At 46.1% G+C, this 18,791-nt stretch overlaps 1 protein-coding gene across 1 annotated transcript in view; it reads right to left on the bottom strand.

Annotated features, from left to right (window-relative positions):
• Positions 1–17,649, bottom strand: part of SF3B4 (splicing factor 3b subunit 4) — a 45,557-nt gene extending 27,908 nt beyond the window's left edge. The window contains exons 1-2 of the mRNA XM_085638450.1: positions 17,439–17,649; positions 3,418–3,546 (exon numbers count right to left, since the gene is read on the bottom strand). Of these exons, the coding sequence (XP_085494576.1) occupies positions 3,418–3,546; positions 17,439–17,472 (163 nt within the window). The 5' untranslated portion in view covers positions 17,473–17,649. The remainder of the gene's footprint in view (positions 1–3,417; positions 3,547–17,438) is intronic.
• Between the last annotated feature and the right edge of the window lie 1,142 nt (positions 17,650–18,791).

The raw sequence follows: 18,791 nt of genomic DNA, 5'->3' as shown, positions 1-18,791 counted from the left end.
AAATGCATCATCCAGACATACCATACCTGTTTTTCAAAAGCCTTTTTGTTTTTAAAAGATTTTAAACACAGTTTATAGAATGAGCACTGGCAAAGCCAATCCGTCTCTCCTATGTAATCTCTACTGGCTTTATCGGAGTGTTGTGGTGTGGTATTGTGTGGCGTGTAATATTGTGTGGCGTGGAATTGTGCCATGTGGAGTGGTACTGTGTGGCATGGAGTGGAATTGTGTGGCATGGCATTGAGTGTCATGGATTGGAAGTGTATGGCTTGGAGGGGCCTGGAACTGTGGAGGGGAACTGTGTGGCATGGCGTGGAACTGTGTGGTATGGAGTTGAATTGTGTGGTATCGAGTAGTATGGGAAAGAAGCAAAGCAGAGACTGGGTGGGAGGGAAGGGCAAGAAGCAGAGGAGACTGGGTGTGAAGGAGGGGCAAGAAGCAAAGCGGAGACTGGGTGGGAGGGAGGGGCAAGAAGCAAAGCGGAGACTGGGTGGGAGGGAGAGAGAAGAAGCAAAGCGGAGACTGGGTGGGAGGGAGGGGCAAGAAACAAAGCGGAGACTGGGTGGGAGGGACAAGAAGAAAAGCAGAAACTGGGTGGGAGGGAGGGGCAAGAAGCAAAGCAGAAACTGGGTGGGAGGGGCAAGAAGCAAAGCGGAGACTGGGTGGGAGGGAGGGGCAAGAAGCAAAGCGGAGACTGGGTGGGAGGGAGGGCCAAGAAGCCAAGCGGAGACTGGGTGGGAGGGGCAAGAAACAAAGCGGAGACTGGGTGGGAGGGAGAGGCAAGAAACAAAGCGGAGACTGGGTGGGAGGGAGAGGCAAGAAACAAAGCGGAGACTGGGTGGGAGGGAGGGGCAAGAAACAAAGCGGAGACTGGGTGGGAGGGAGGGGCAAGAAACAAAGCGGAGACTGGGTGGGAGGGAGGGGCAAGAAACAAAGCGGAGACTGGGTGGGAGGGAGGGGCAAGAAACAAAGCGGAGACTGGGTGGGAGGGAGGGGCAAGAAACAAAGCGGAGACTGGGTGGGAGGGAGGGGCAAGAAACAAAGCGGAGACTGGGTGGGAGGGAGGGCAAGAAGCAAAGCAGAAACTGGGTGGGAGGGAGGGGCAAGAAGCAAAGCAGAAACTGGGTGGGTGGGAGGGGCAAGAAGCAAAGCAGAAACTGGGTGGGAGGGGCAAGAAGCAAAGCGGAGTTTGGGTGGGAGGGAGGGGCAAGAAGCAAAGTGGAATTTGGGAGGGAGGGAGGGGCAAGAAGCAAAGTGGAGTTTGGGTGGGAGGGAGAGGCAAGAAGCAAAGTGGAGTTTGGGTGGGAGGGAGGGGCAAGAAGCAAAGTGGAGTTTGGGTGGGAGGGAGGGGCAAGAAGCAAAGTGGAGTTTGGGTGGGAGGGAGGGGCAAGAAGCAAAGTGGAGTTTGGGTGGGAGGGAGGGGCAAGAAGCAAAGTGGAGTTTGGCTGGGACAAGAAGCAAAGTGGAGTTTGGGTGTGAGGGTGGGGCAAGAAGCAAAGTGGAGTTTGGGTGGGAGGGTGGGGCAAGAAGCAAAGTGGAGTTTGGGTGGGAGGGTGGGGCAAGAAGCAAAGCGGAGTTTGGGTGGGAGGGTGGGGCAAGAAGCAAAGCGGAGTTTGGGTGGGAGGGAGGGGCAATAAGTAAAGCGGAGATTGGGTGGGAGGGAGGGGCAAGAATCAAAGCGGAGATTGGTTGGGAGGGAGGGGCAAGAAGCAAAGCGGAGACTGGGTGGGAGGGAGGGGCAAGAAGCAAAGCGGAGATTGGGTGGGAGGGAGGGCAAGAAGCAAAGCAGAGATTGGGTGGGAGGGGCAAGAAGCAAAGCGGAGATTGGGAGGGAGGGGCAAGAAGCAAAGCGGAGGTTGGGTGGGAGGGGCAAGAAGCAAAGCAGAGGTTGGGTGGGAGGGAGGGGCAAGAAGCAAAGCGGAGGTTGGGTGGGAGGGAGGGGCAAGAAGCAAAGCGGAGGTTGGGTGGGAGGGAGGGGCAAGAAGCAAAGCAGAGATTGGGTGGGAGGAAGGGGCAAGAAACAAAGCGGAGACTGGGTGGGAGGGAGGGGGGGGGAGAAAAAAACACCTCAATCACACCACAGGCAGCTGATGAACACCAATTAAGATGAATCAATCCAGCAAATTAGAATGCAGCAAAGAAGAGAGAGAGTAATGCCAATGAATGCTAAGTAATGGGAGGACCACAAACCCTTTGTAGTAAACATTAGCCCTTGCAGTAACAACAGTGCAGGCGCTGTTGGTAGGCGAAACCTAAAAATGCCTACATAATTGAGCATTTAGCACTTTGTGGGCACTGACAAATAAGTGCAGTAAGTAAACCTTTGGGTTTTGCTTTGTAGGTCAAAGGAACAGGAGGGGGTAGAAACTCAGACTATGCGGCCCAAGAATGGCCTAATGTCCAAGAGAGATTGTTTTACCCTAAATGTGGGTAATATCCCTAAACCCACAACAGCAAGAGACATTTTAAGGTAAATAGGGTAGATGGTTTACAATGTTGCAATTATATACATTTAAAAAAAGAGCTTAGAGACTTTTCGCTTAAATTCAATTTATATAAGTGCATTATAGATTCAGATCATATTAATTTCACTAAAATTGGAAAATTACCTCATTGAGAATTTGTGCAACACTGCAAACTGTCACCCAATTTAACAAACTGGGTTTTGCTCTCATACCTTGTTAGTCCGTCTGCTTCAAAAAATATAATAAATCGTTTAAAGAAGTCTGTGCATTTTGATTGGCTGGCTTACTTAAAATAGGTATTAATTTTAGTGTGAAACACCACCAGCTGCACTCCTTTTAAGGTTAACCATACCACGCCCGTAGAAAGGACTAGCTTTGTGGGTTTCTTTGAGATTTGCTCAAGCCAAGTATGCATATCGTGCAAACCTAGCCAATGGCAACAGGTAGCTGTGCTGGTGGGCAGGTGGAGGAGGGGTTAAAGGTGCTGAAATGCGGATTGAGCAGACAGACTTTGGAGCTAGATAAATGAAGAAGAGTTCTAGAAAGAGGTTCATGACTTTTTAGAAGTTAATCCCCACAACACTGTCAAAAGTTACATATGGATGCAACTTTTTCAGGCCGGCACCCTGCCATTTAAAGATTTTGCCATCTCCCTTGGATTATTAGGTGCTGTTGCAGCTCTTGGGTCACAGCACAAGTGACCCCATAGGTATGTAAAACGAACCAAATGAAACAATCACCTTGCCCTTCACCAGGAATCAAAAGGGAAGGAGATCATCATACTGCTTCACTTGATAGGACAATGCACATCACATGGTACTGGAAATATTCCTATTCACTTCACATCCCACTTAACACAATGCAAATCAACAATGATTAAAATACAATTCTGTGCAACATAAATATGTATTGTTCAAACAGGACTTCCTCATTCCAGTTCCTAAAAGCTCACCTTGATGTTGGCCTGTAACCCTGTCCTTGGGCATGTGTGTGTTGACCACTGGTCCTGCTTGAAGAAACAGCTCCCATAACAGCGGTTCGCTCACTTTCTCATCGAGGCCACCAACATACACTGTTGCATCTGGAAACAGATTTAATACAACATTGGGTGAGCTCGACAGTAGTCAGTTTAACTGTTCGGTACATAAAAATTAGGCTTTGGGCAAGCTGCATAATTATTCAGAAGATTTAATGACTGCTGGGTAATGTGAAGTTGCATTTTGCTTATCTTGAAAAGTAAACTAGATCAATGGATTAGGTAGTACGAAGTCAAATGTTAAGTTCCAATGAAATCCAGTACCTCATTACCTTATTTCTAAGCATGCAGGTTTGACAGGCAAGAGATCTGATGCACAGGGAAATTACACGCTTTGCAGAACATAACAGGTTATGCAGCTGACAGCATAGCAGCCATTCAGCCACTTCTGGATGAAAAGCAAAGTCAGTGAGGGGCCTCTGCTGATGGAGTGGATCTAGAAGATGCAACATTAGGAGGGTACATTGTACAGGTTTGGTGTTCAATCAAGTACAACTAAAAATGATCAGCAAGCTTCCTCGTCCCCTTCTCCAGCATTCCCAATTAGAGATTTTAACACCTAGATTACTATATCTTCTTTACTGTTCTCCGCCATTGTCTTTTCCAATCGAGAGTAGGCTGTCCCAGAGAGTCATAACGGTACGACAGGTCATCTCTTTTGAACCACTGCTTGCATTAAGTAGACTATTCAGTGTCGTAGCAAACTAATGATCTAATGTGTAACACTACTCTGTGCCAAATCTTGTTGCTCCCAAGGACTCGTATGTGTACGATCTTTGTTAACACTAATAATCCTCACTTCCCTAAAGCAAGTGAAAGTCTGGAACCTATGGAAATAAAATGTCTTACAAAAAACAAAAATGAAAAAGGTTTAGCCAGAATTGACTTTTCACGGATCCTCTATAGTAGAAGTTGCAGCTTCTTATTGCTTCATTAATATTTACCTTCTGAAAATCCAACTTCTGCCCTATACGAATATGGTCACATCTAGTGAAGCAGACTGTTTACTCCTAGCATACTCAACAACTGTGCACACTATTAAGAAAGCACAGATTCCGTCCTTAACCTTCTCTCCGAAACACTAGGCATTGTTATAGTACAATTTCTCTTTAAGATTCTTTAATCTACCTGCAGATTTTGACAAAAAAATAATTCCTTCCATCCACGGATTTCCATAAATTAAATTAATGATGACCTCTTGCATGTCTCACGTAGCGGACCCTAGCTAGTTCCAAAGGGACCATGGCGGGCACACACTGCGCCTTCTTTCCAAGAATTCAAAGAAATATTAACAGTATCACGCTGAAGAACAGAATACTGACGTCAATTTGTTAACTAGTACCCAGTAATCACGGTGTGCTGTAAATTCGGGCCACTTGACAGTGTCCGAGCAGATGTTCATGCAAGGGAGCTTAATTGACGGGCACACATAACTGAGGCAAAAGTATAATTCATTTGAATAGCTCAACGTCAGAGGAATCTTTACTTGCTGGAGACAAAACAGATCCACTGTACTACTGAGTTTTAGGATGATAAATTACTGTTTATAAAGTTAACATGGATTAGATTTATGTACACCTATTCGAAAATATATAGAGAAAAAAATAGCATGGAACAGGCCTTCCAAAACCTCTGCTGTAGAAGCTTTACTTGTAGGATTACATTTGACAGAGGATTACTTCCACATGCTCATCCATTGTGGTTATCAGATGTTCTTCAGGTCATTATCGATTTGCAAATAATCAGGATGAGACCATAAGCGTTGGCATCTACATCTGGTGCAGGCATCTACCAGTTTATAAGTAGGATTGGACCATGTTAGCAAGAACGTCAAAGAACATCATTTCCTAAAAAGACATCACAACTGGAACTAGAACTGAGCCCTAAATGTATTAGTAACAAGTTTTGTACAGATGTGAGCAAAATGTTCATTTCCGAGCATAGATCTTTAAGGTTACAGAGCCAACCAAATGAACTTTTGTAGAAGAAAAAAGCAATAGCACTGAAGTTACTGAAGTCTTACAAACATCTACCTCTCCGTCCATTTGTGGCTTTTTTGGCAGGGTATGTCATTCCACCATGGGGCAGGACAATATAACCCACCCCAGCCCAGCCCAACCCAATTCATCCCAGTCCAACCCAACCAATCCACCCCAGTGTAACCCAATCCACGCTAAGCCAGTCCAACACAATCTACCCCAACCCAGTCCAACACAATCTACCCCACTCCAATCCTATCTGCCCAAATCTAACCAGTCCGTTCAATCCAATCCGCCCCAATCCAGTCTAATCGCCCCGCTTTAATCCAGTCCAATCCGCCTATTCCAATCCAGTCTAATCTGCCTGCCTCAATCCAGTCCAAGGGCCCCGCCTCAATCCAGTCCAAGGGCCCCGCCTCAATCCAGTCCAAGGGCCGCCCCAGTCTCAGTCCAGTACAATCCGCCTGTTCCAATCCAATCCCTCCCAATCAAGTCCAATCCATCCCACTCTAGCAATAGTCTAATCCACTCCGCCCTCTCCAATCCACCCCACTCCAATCTGCCCCAACCGACGCCTCCCCGCTCCAACTCAACCTGCCCGCCCTGCTCCTACCCACTCCGCCCAGCCATGCTCCATCCTAATCCGCCCCAGTTTTATAAAGCCTAATCCAGACCCGCCACAGTCCAGCCCAAACCAGACCCGCCACAGTCCAGCCCAAACCAGACCCGCCACAGTCCAGCCCAAACCAGACCCGCCACAGTCCAGCCCAATCCTCCCCAGTCACACCCAATCCTCCCCAGTCACACCCAATCCTCCCCAGTCACACCCAATCCTCCCCAGTCACACCCAATCCTCCCCAGTCCAAACCACCCCAATCTGTCCTGCCCCACTCCAATCCAATCCGCCTGCCGCAATCCACCTCAATCTGCCCAACTCCAATCCACCCCACCCCACCCGCTCCAATCCACCCCAGTCCAATCAAATTTGCCCCGCCCCATGTCCAATCCACCCCAGTCCAACCCAATCCACCCCGGCCGCCCCAGTCTCCAACCCAATCCACCCCAGCCTCCAACCCAATCGGACTGGGGCAGATTGGATGGGACTGGGGCAGATTCATCCTGCCCCGCCACACTCCAATCCGCCCCGCCACACTCCAATCCACCCCGCCACACTCCAATCCACCCCGACCCAGTCCAACCCAATCTGTCCTGCCCCACTCCAATCCAATACACCCGATCACGCTTCAACCCGATCCGCCCAGCCCAATCCAATCAAGCCTGCCCTAGTACCTAGCCCCACCACAATTCAGTCCAATCCGCCCCACCCCAATCCAGTCCAATCCGCCCCACCCCAATCCAGTCCAATCCGCCCCACCCCAATCCAGTCCACTCCGCCCCCGCCTCAATACAGTCCAATCCATCTGGCCCTGCCCCAATCCACCCGGCCACGCTCCAACCCAATCCACCCGGCCACGCTCCAACCCAATCCGCCCGGCCACGCTCCAACCCACCCAGATTTTCACAGATACTGGTAAACTTCATCAAAGCCATTTCTTAATAAGATGATATATTGTCCTTGTCCATCATCAACACACACTTTGGGGATGTTCTCTCACTCCTACTCACTATTGTCAATGCATATCAACTATGGGCATCTTCCCAAAAGCCCTCAAGACAGGCAGGGTCTTTCCACTCCTAAAATAAAAAGCTACACTAGAACCCAATGGCAATGCCAACTCCAGGCCCATCACTCACCTACCATTTATAAACAAGTCTATAAAAAAGCAGTCTATGTTCAACTTCACAAAAACATCTTTGCGAACCAGCTTCTGCACAAGTACCGGTCCGGCATCAAATAAGGTTGCAGTGTGTCAACTGACACGTTACACATTGTAGATAATACCCAACTAACCATAGATGATGACCCCCCTATCCCTTAATATTGCGTAAACACTCTCTTGCCCTCTACAGTTGGCCATTCTACCCTCGTATGCACTTTGGTGTCTCAGATGGGGTTCGCCTGCAATGTCCCTCACTGGTTCTCCTCCTACCTTTTTAACCTACACCAGTTTGTTTATATGGGTATCTCGAGGACCAAGAAGATTTCCATCCCCTGTGGAGTCCACCAACTGCGCAGAACCCCAAGGTTGTATACTACCTCCTGTCACCTTCAACCTGTACATGCAGCCAATAGGTGCTCTACTTGCAAATAACTGCAGCAAGATTCACTAATATGTCGATAATGCATAACTACTTAAAATGTCTTCTCTGCTTCTGACATCCAACGAGTCAAACACTGTCTGCGTCTCACACCGACTTAAATCCACCCCACCCCAATCCTCCATAATCCAATCCACACCACTCAAATCCAGTGCATACCTGAAGCTCAATCCAACCAAGAAAACACAATTCTAGTTATGTGTCAAAAACACCAAGCAAGAAACAGTACAAAGCTGGCTCAATGACATGAACCAAGACAGCTTCTGACCTCAACTTTCACAGAATGCCAAGTCATTTGGATTCACTTCATTCTCAAGCAACACACTGCCAAATGAACCAAACACTGCCTGGAGCCATCTCTCTCTTCTAAAGTGAAGTGGTTTCTTATACAAACAAACATCTGAACTTCTATTAAATCACTGGTAATATTGCATCTGGACGGTGGAAACTTCCTACTTAACAGCCCACAAAACTCAACACTGGCACCCCTTAAAGGGATACCACATGCTGCAGAACATCCCAGGGCATGAAGAAATATGATCACATCACCCCCATCCTGATCGAACTCCATTGGCTTCCCATGTTGGTCTGCTCCATTTTCAAAACCAGTTGCTTGTTATGCAAAGCTAGCACGAACAGCACATCCACTCATCTTGCATAAAAGCTCACCATCTCTGGTGGTTGTCAGCAAACCCGGAGTCAGGACACCATCACACTGTAGACTAAGAAGTGGGATGGCCTTTTGTATCTATGCACGCATGATATGAATAAACATCCCTGTATCCATCAGAACCGACTCAAAACTCCCAATTTAAGAAAGATTCAGACTCATCTCTTTAAAGAACACATGGCAAAGAAATAACATCTACAACCCAGCTACCTCTATCACTCAGTGACTTTATGCTTGTCTTTGACCCTTTCTAGCACTCCACTGCCTTTAGGATAGGTTTGTGCCTTAGACATACATATACATACAAACAACTTAAGTTCAAACCCAGACCTCTACGGTTCTCATGCTTCAGATTCAAGTGTGACTTCCTCCATTTTTCAAACACGCTTTACAACCTTCATTGTTTCAATCACTAAACTGGATTCATATTAAGTTTTTGACTTTGAAAGAGATACTTCTTATGGCCATCATTTAAATGGATCTGGAGTAACTTCTATTTTGAGAATGACGGGACTCTTCATCTTAAAACCTGACCTATTATTCTCAGGGTATATTCTCCGGACATTATCCTTTTTTCTGTCTTCTGCACAGGAATTTCACCATTAGTGGGTCAAAGTCAGCAATGATATCATAGTTCACGTCTCAAAATGTAAGCCTCACAATTAGTCTTTGAAGAAGTAGGCACTCACTTCCACCAGCAGCGGGTGGAACAGAAATGCCTTTTTTTAGGTCTCGCCTAGGTAGCGCTTGCGCGGTTTCTTCGAGACATGCTGTATTCAAGAAATGGGCATAAAGCTTAACCCACTATCCGTCCATCTTTTTAATAGGCTCACGTCCCGGTCATTTGTAAATGGCGGCTTTTCATTGGTCAATTGGCTCCTTAGTACTGGCTTGTCTCTTCTTGTAACCTCCCATGAGGACGTGTTGTTACTTCCTAGGTTTTAATTACAGCCTCAGAGCACTATTTTCTTAAAGGGCTTCAGCAGGCTTGGTCCTAAACAAGGTTTCCACATCTCACATTTATATGAGATCTATAAATGTCCCATCATCACCTCCAGACAGAGTACAACCTAATCCGGAATTAATATAATAATTATTTTGTCAAATTTCAAAGCTACCAATTGTATATATGGACGTAGCTATTTGAATGCACTTGTGGTACTGTCTTGCATGCAGTGCATTATGGGTAGGGTAGATTTACCATATCGTCTGCAGGGTGCAGTATTATATGTGGCCAAAAGAGGTCCCATGGGACCTTTTTTGGCCACATAGGGTACTGCACCCTGGCTAGGTAAAAAAACACAGGCATTTATAATGCCAATAACTCAAACAAATGCAAGACCGATTGCATTTCTAATGCGATAGGTCTCGAATTTGTTAAAGTTAGAGCTGTTGGAATTGAAAATGACAATATTTTTTTCTTTTGCTTTTTTATACAATTGGTATAAGTGCTATGAAAATATAATAACTCCACTGCAAATAACACCACAAAAGTAAAAAAACATTATTTTCAACGCCAACAGCTCTAACTTTAACAAATGTGAGACCTATTGCAATGCAAATGCTTGTTATGCTTATTAGTGCAAGATCGCCTTCACTAGGGAACTCCGATGCATCCAACTCAGGGAACAGGAACAACAATGGAGAAGTAGGAGGGTCATATATCAGACATCTGTCAGGCAGCCACATGGGTGCGCCCCCATACCTTCATTCAGCACGAAAGGTTGAGGAAGCCTGCGGCTCTCGATTTGAAAAGGAAGTTATTGCTGTTTGTACACTAATTTAAAACAGCTGTGAGCAAATGGAATACCAATGTACAGTCAGAATATTTTCTTAATTTACACTCCAATATTACAGTTTCTAAGAACTGGATCATACCCACGATGTAGAAAACCTCCAAATTCATAGGTGCTCCGTTCTCACCACAACAAACAATATTAAAGCCAGAATGGAAAAATAGGCCACGGGATGGTGGCTGTCTACAGAGCTATGTGGACCCTGTTGGTCACAGAGCAACATATGTGGTAGGCAATGCACTACATAAATACCAAATATGATAACAGCAATATACAATAAAAGTTTACAATCTCTTTAGGGTGGATTCTGCCCTTCATCTTTCTGAGGCGATCAACTGGGCTTCAGTGAACTGATTGACATCACCCTGCAATAGCAGCATTACTTAATCAGTGAAATATATGGGCCTTACACTTTCGAAAAAGTAATAATGTTCAAGTAACAACTAAGCAATATGCCAGTAATGGGGCAGCCAGCGTTCATGTAGGCATGTAAGAGGAGGAGTACAAAGGGAGGGCTTACAAACTGGGCATAGTAGAGCACAAAAAATTAGTGATACAGGTATCGAGTAAAGCAAGCAAGTAAAATGATGGGCACGTAGCAATTAAAGTCGGCACAGTAGGGGTGACAGCGTGCACATAAAGTACGAAGAGAAGGAAGCACTTGCAGAGAGCAGAGTGGACGGTAACCAAGCCATACGGGAAAAATGAAGGAAGGATAAGCATTAAGTAGATGGAGGAAGGGTAGGATGGTCAGCGGGCAGAGAGTGAGGGGTACATTGACAAGAGGGGAACAAGCAGTGAGCAGGCTCAGACAGAGGGCAAGGGAGTCAAGGAACAGGCAGGGAAAGGTAGGGTTAGGACGGCCGAACGAGAAATAGGATGGGTAGGAAGGTACATGAAGTTCGAAAGGCAGAAAAGACTATGCAGGGAAAAATGCCAGAGGGAGGGGAGACAGGTATTTAGGGGGGGTCAATCAATGTGCAGAAAGGCAAAAGGGGAGGTGAAAGAGATGCACAAGCAGGACAGTCCGGAATAGGGGACACAGTCGGTATGAAGACAACAACGGAGTGGAAGAGAGGACTAAGGATATGCAGCAAAGCGGCGAGTACATATAGTGTAGGGTGTGGAAAAGGAGGCATGTGATGAGTGGTAAGTGCTGCATGGCCAGCAATAAAAGTGGGACAGAAGACCTGTTACCCCTGATGAGTGTTGAAGCGCTTTTCTGGCGAGTAGCACGCTTCTCCGGAACCCATAAAGTATTAGTGTTGAAAGTTAGTATAGTGAAATATGAAAGTAATTTGAGTGGTGGCTATGTTAGTCAGTTATTTGGATTGATCAATCTATTATATTTAATAACTGCTGGGTGGGATACTGTGATGAGAGGTCTGTGCTGAAAATTCTGCTTCACAGAGCCGGTGCTGTGGCCAAGCAGTCTGTCTCTTCCCTTCTTTGTATGCTTTGGGGTTAGGCATTTACCTTGCATGGATGGAGTGTGTGTTTCTTGTTCACTTATTTATGGATCCTTTTTGGCTTTAGAAAGTGTGGCATGTAGATGGGGGCATCACTCACTTTCTGTGATAACATGCATCCCCGCCTTTGTTGCTCAGTTGTTGCAATAAGACCGCAATAGCAAACTGGCCATGAAGCCTGTCACTGCTGGAGCAGAACATATTATAGGCCTGATGCTTCCCCAATTACCGCACAATTCTTTATTTTTTTCAATTTTTATTTCAGATTTTCACAATATTAGCCACTTCTGTCTGCAAAGTCCATTTAGAACTTAGTTCTGGCTGTGAAGTGTCCAAGACGGGAGACAAGTTGACCTTTCTTAAAATGCCCTGTATCACCAATCTAAGCCTTCCAACCAATATCCTGCCCTTATGTTTCACAATTCCATGACTTCATCCACCTTTAAGTTCCTGTATCTATCTGTGGTGTCCTCCAGGCTCTGTGAAGAAGAATTTTTTGCCCCACCATTAGAAACGGTGATGGCAGGGACAGCGTTGTGAATTTGTGCTCTATTCGTGTGAAGCGATGTAAGATGCTGTGTTGAAATCTGCTGGCAGAGTATTCTATACAAACTGAACAATCTGGCGCCTTGTTTTATTCACAAAGGTTGTGTATCTATGCCTGCCTACTTGAATCTGCAAAGGGAGTGTCAGAAAGGTCCCTGCTGTCGCCAAGCTGTGAGTTATCACAACTACAACTTTTCCGATGTGTTAAATGAATGAGGACAAAACACAGTTAATGTGTTTAAAAAAAATAAAGGGAACCTAGCAACCTCACCTCCTCCCTTACTAAGCTGCAGTATGGAAGCTCTTCCTCCACAAAATGATAGCCTTTGGTTTGCTCTTTCGGTGTCCGGGGCTTGCTTTCTCTGGCACTCGGGCGTGCTGTCTCAGCCTGACTCTCTCGCTCCCTTTGTGAGTACTTCCCCCCTACCTCCCCTCTGTTGCTACTTTAGGTAGTCAGCCACGAGCTGATAAATTAGTACAAATATGATGCATGTGGGTGAATTCTGCATGTCCATTTGAACTGGGCCTCAGCTTACCCTGACATACACCCACATTTGACATTGCTTTACATTGTGAATTTTGCTGGGCGCTAAAATTAAACTACTTACGTACTCCCTTAGCCCAAGTCATAGCTGCCAAGGTTTCAGATTGCTATGTGTGACATTTTCATAATTTCAGTGAAATTATGTGTGACATTTCAGCGACCACGAGTGACACTTACTCGCGAGCAAAATAAAGGAATGAAGAGGGAAACATAAATATCGGACATTACACCCATTTGAGCATCGAGAATGTTTAAGTTCACTGCTCCAAAGCATAAGAAATAATTGTTAAACAACTAATTTATCAGACTGCAGCCAAAATTGCAAAAAATAGATAAAGCAGTGTAGAAGGCATTCATAATTTATTATAATCAGCTGCAGAGTCACTCGATTGACGCCGACCATAAGCTGTAAGCAAGCTGCATTAGAAAGTGGAGCGCGGGAGGCACTCTTTTAGGCCACAGCAAGGCTGATAGTATAGTCTCACTAACCTGACTTTCAGAACACTTTCTTTTGAGGAAGGTGACGAGCCAGCTCTGTGGTAAAGATTATGCTCAGTCCTGATGGCACACACGCAGTGATTCATTTTTGGATTAGGATTTCCTCATTTATCATTGTAGTTACTGGCACAGGCCTTTACTTTTATCCGTCTCTGCAGTTTAGAGCACAGTTGCCAAGTTGACTTTCCAGCCAGAATGGCGCGTTAACTAAAAAAAAAGCATGTAGCATCCGTGCACCACAGAAGGTACTGTGTGATAGAAACACAGCGAGGGGGCATGAAGCGGACGTTCCATGACGAATGTACAGAAGAACATTCTCGCAATCTTTCACGAGTCAAGACACTTAAAAGCACAAAACCCGCAGCTGTACACAATAAAGAAAAGCAGAGTCTCAAACACAGCGTGTGCTAAAGCACACGTCATGTTTGAGACACTGCTTTTCATTTCTTAACAGTGCACAGCTGCGGGGCTGATTGTGGGCCTTTGAGTTAGTATTCATGTTAATTGAAGCGCACACGGGCGCTGCAATTAACACGATGTAAAGTACTCACGAACGCATAGGTGAAGTATAAGAGTACTTTATTTCAATAATAGCCAACACGGACTCCAGGAAGGTCTGGAGCAAGAATTGCGTCTGGGCGGCTGCGTGATCAGCTGTCAACTGTCAACGGACAGTTGTCAGCTGATTACCTCACAGCTGGTACAGGTACCCAGATGGGACAACAAGTAAGCGAACATATTACGGTGTCCGCGCAGGGACACACTATGCAAATCACAACACATCCTCCCCCTATGAGATGAGGGAAGGAAAAAGATGGGGAGGGGGTGAAAAGAGAAACAAGGAAGTAAAAGAAAAGGTTTACTCACAAAAGAAGTCCCTAAACCTAGTGGGCGGGCCTAAAAGTCTACCAGACCTACTAGTTGCTACAGGTTCAACATTGTCTGGTTCCGGTGGTGTGGGCAACATCCGTCTGACCCTTTCCTTGGTAGTATGCATAGATGGTCTGTCAATATGCTCGGAAGGAACGTCTGCACCTTGGCTGCCCCCGGGATTGTCCTCCGTGGGGAACTCACATTCGGAATCATAATCCGAAACACAAGGACCTGTATGTTTGTCGCCACTTGTTTTACCACTGGTTACATCCTGGGATGTGTCAGTTGTGGTGTCATAACAAGGGTGTCTAAATGATGAAAGATTGGAGAAATGCCACACCCTTCCATCACTAAGGAGTGCAGAATTGCAGTAAACCTCACGCACTGTCAATGGAGGTGTAAACTTATCCTGACCCTTAGCAATGTGGCCACTCTTCTTTACTTTGACAATGTCACCTTCCTTGAGAACCACTGGTTCACTTCCGTGTTTTCTGTCATAATTTTCTTTAGCCGCTGACTGAGACTGCCGAAGTTTCTTCAGAACATGCTGAGTCGACCAGTCAACTCTTTTTGCGGCTCTGATCCAACCCACATTGTCCTTTGATAATGGAGTTCTTCCTCGCATCATTACAAAAGGGCTGAGTCCAGTAGACACGCATTGGGGTTATTCTGTACGCCCAAACAGTCTTTAGAGTCTCTTGTTTCCAATTTAGATTGTTACTGTTGGCTATCTGAATAATCCCCTTAATGACCCTGTTAAATCTTTCAACTGCTCCATTACCAGCAGGATGATAAACTGACGTAGTTTTGTGATCAATACTATTGAGTGGCCACATTTCATTTATTTTCGGGAGTGGGTACTGCTCTACAACTATAATCTTGTTTAGATCAAATCACAAACACACTAATACTAGTTTAAAGTGTCACAATCAGCCCCGCAGCTGTGCCCTCTCAAAACCCAGAGCCACAGGAATTACCGTTTTTCGCGCCGCTCGCGATTTAAAAGCGGCGGCGTGAACGGTGTTGTGGGATGTGTGTGCTAAATACAGCACACTGCGCGTTTAGAGTGACTTGGCTGCGCGCGCGCAGGTTATTGGGAACAGTGGTCAGAGGCACACGAAGTTGGAGAGGTAAGAGGCAAGACTTTGTTCAGGAAAAAGAATGACACACATGGAGAGAATGGCTAAGGATACGGGGAAGTGATGGAGCACAAGCAATGTGGAAGACGGGCAGGGGACAGATTAGAAGCGGGGACACTGGGAGTATACATAAACGGAGGGAGGGTGAGAGCAGGCAAGAATAGACAGTTGATTGCGTAGGGAATTTGCAGGCAGGGTTACACACATGCAGCAGACAATCAAGGTGAATTTTGACAATTTATTAATTTCTTTGCATAGTTACTTAAAACCACTGCAATAATAACGCCAATGGTATAACCTTAAGTACGTTAGTAGTACTATACTGCACATATATTAGGGTAAAATCATTACTTATAAAAGGAAGTCTTCTGCAAGTCTTCTGCAATGTCCTTACTAAGGATAAAACCATTGATAACAATGTTAAAACATAAATTATACCAGCAGCTAACCGTATTTTCCTTGTAAAAATGTCAATGCGAGGGTTCGAGCAATATCGTGTCAACCCCTAGGAAAAGTAATGGCAAATGCAAGTTTGTGTCAGGCAGGGTACCCAGTGCAAAGCCGAGGCAGAGGGTTGAGTAGGGCCTGATCTAAGGCTGCTCCGAATCGGTGAGGGCCGGAATCCCTAGGCCATATACAAAAGATGCTGTCTTTCAGGGGCCCAAAAGTACATAGTACCCTGCTGTTACTTCTCTGTTGGCCAAACTTGCCTGTAAGTCAATAGACTGGCCAGCCGTGGTTTGGGCAGGTAACAGCGGTGAGGCGAGGCAAGGGGGGATTTCGAAGGACGATGCCAAGGGAAAATTAATATTTTTTTTCAATTTTCCCTCGACCACGTCCCTCGGAATCCCCCCTTACACAGCCCCAATGCTGTTACCTGCACGGACCGCAACTGGGATTGGCCGACCAATAGCTGATAAATAGCTTTGTCAAAATGGTTTCTTGCATAGGTGTTCAAGGTGTGCTTTGATGAAAATAGATTACTGCAAGGAATGGTTAAGCGGCCTGAGGGTTTTCCAATGAAGGGGAAGAGAGCACAGCTAATAGAACCAGTGCAAGCGAAGACAGAAGTGCACTTGGGGGTGGGGTAACATTCTATGATACAGGGCTGTGCACACTACTGCAGATGTATAAATATGGGCTCTCGCCACTGGTGAGCGTACTGGTCACCTCGGTGTGTTTCCTCCTAAAGGAGGATCGTTCTGTCAACGAGATGAGCTCTTTCACAGTCGAGGAGGGGGAGGTATGGAAAATGTTAGTAGGATCTTCCTCTACCCAGGGCTTTAAGTGGGCCGGGTCTCACCGGTGTTAAGCACCGGCAGATTTTTAGAGGGGACCTCAAAAAGGGTCTCAATCGGGCTGTTTTGTGCCCTGGCACAGGCGATGTTTTTACCCGGACTGCAGTGACAGCCGGAACATTGATGTGTGCGAGCTCACTCACACTGCTCACTTCTCATTAGTGGAAAAGTTAACGGCATGACTTCATGCCAGGTGAGCGTTGTAGGGGAAGGGAAACCCTTTCAAGATTGTCATTTTCTCTCTGGATTTCCCTTCTCTTTTCGAAACTCAGGAGGAGCAACATTGTCATGGTGTCGCCAGGGCTTTAAGTGGAAGCTTTTTCAATAATATATGCAAGCCATAGTTGCTGCTTATTTATCTTATGCAACTAACAACCATTGACAAAGCTAATAGTCCTGACTTGTTGTAGATATGATATGTTACTTGCTGTATTCTATATCTGGATGCAATAACAGAAACAGCAAAATAAAGGTCGGGCGGCACACTATGCTGAGCACAGATTTTTAGTTTAAGTGTTATTAGGCCACGCCCTTAATTACATTGGCCACTCCCCTTTGAGAGACCCCCGTTTTTCCATCCTACTTAAAGCCCTGCTTCTCCTTCCTCGAGACGTGTGTACCCTTCGAGTACGTCAACCATAAGGAGATAACACACTGCAGTACAATCTTCGTGATTATACTAAATTGCCTTTTGATAGACAACACTAATGTTCACGTTGGGCCAAGTTGGCCAGTTTTACTTAGAACCTCCACAGTTTTAAATCTACCATCACTGCACGGGATGCAATGGAGAAAGGTTCTAACATAATGCAGCTGCTCGGTCTGCAGGCTAAGACATTTTCACGACGGGCTCTGTCGCTCCACTCATGACGCGCTGTACTTTATTTGTAACACCCGGCACTCACCCTGGTTTCGCTCCGATATTGGCCCCGCCGCCATTCTTCAACGTACCCCAGAATACACGATTCCGGATGTGCTTCCTTTACCTCTAACCCTTGACCCCCTGTTACGCAGGGGGAAAGACGTTTTGAAAATGTTACTTCCGGTTACCGTACTTCAAGAGGTGGAATAGCGAAGCATGAAAATACTGCCTTCCTCTCTGCCGGCGCCATCTTGAAAGGTCTCAGGAAGTTATTGTTTTATGACGACCCGTCGAGCACTCGTGCCAACTGGAAGAAAATTGTTTACATTGCTTTGTTTGATTGAACAATTATAGTATTTATAACCAATGTGCTAGAAAGAAATGTCATTTTCTTCAATCCATTGAGCCAATGCCCCTCAAATCTCGGTCTGTCCTGGGTACCTCCAGATCCTCCAACGAAACCATAGTCACTCCTTAACAGGTTTTTTTTTTTTGCATATTTATGTAGCGCGAAATCGCGAACTCGACCCGAAGGTATTGGAGCGCTTTACATAGCACCGTATTTACATTACACATTCAGGCACGGGGAGATTAAGTGATTTGCCCAGAATCACAGGATGTGGACGCGACCTCGAGGCTCGAACCCTGGTTTCCTGCACCAGAGGCGGCAGCGCAGCCGACGGACCACATCCTCACACTAAGGGCACACTGAGTCCCATTTGTTAGGTCGAGCCTGGGCAGCACATGCGCTGCACTGCTAGGCATGCTGTAGTCGGTGTATGGGCTTCAGGAGCCTTTGGACACGTACACCTCTTTTAATTAGTTAGTTGGCCTTAACATTCCTTTTCTCTGGTCTGGTTGGTTTATGTTGTGCTTCTTCTGCCCCACCTTTCAGTGCTTATGCTTGCACGCTTTTACCACATGCACCTCTGCAACAATGCACCACCAGGAGTGCATGCCCTACCTCAGCACCAGCGCAACCCCATCTTAGCAGCAACTCAGCACCAATGCTGCACCACTTCAGCATCAGCTCAGCACCACTTTAGCATCAGTTAATCATCATCTCAGCACAGCAACAACTCAGCATCACCTGATCACCAGTTCAGCACCACCACCTAAGAAAGAGTCAGCACCAGCACAGTATCACTCAGCACCAGCGCAGCATCACTCAGCACCTGTGCAGCATCACTCAGCACCACCACACAGCATCACTCACAACCAGGAGTGCAGGCCCTACCACAGCATCAGCACAGCACCACCTCAGCATCAGCACAGCATGAGTAGATAAGCTTATTCATCAAAAACATAGGAGAATGGTGCCGCGAAAGGAGGAAGAATAAAAGTCCACAAGGTAGAATCACTCTAAAATAATCAGGGTCACTAGCGCCAAAGTACG

The sequence above is a fragment of the Triturus cristatus genome, chromosome 12 (genome assembly GCF_964204655.1).
Source record: "Triturus cristatus chromosome 12, aTriCri1.1, whole genome shotgun sequence".
In the NCBI taxonomy this organism is placed as follows: Eukaryota; Metazoa; Chordata; class Amphibia; order Caudata; family Salamandridae; genus Triturus; species Triturus cristatus.
The sequence above is the reverse complement of the archived record's forward strand: the minus strand, read 5'-3'. Positions and strand labels throughout refer to the sequence as shown.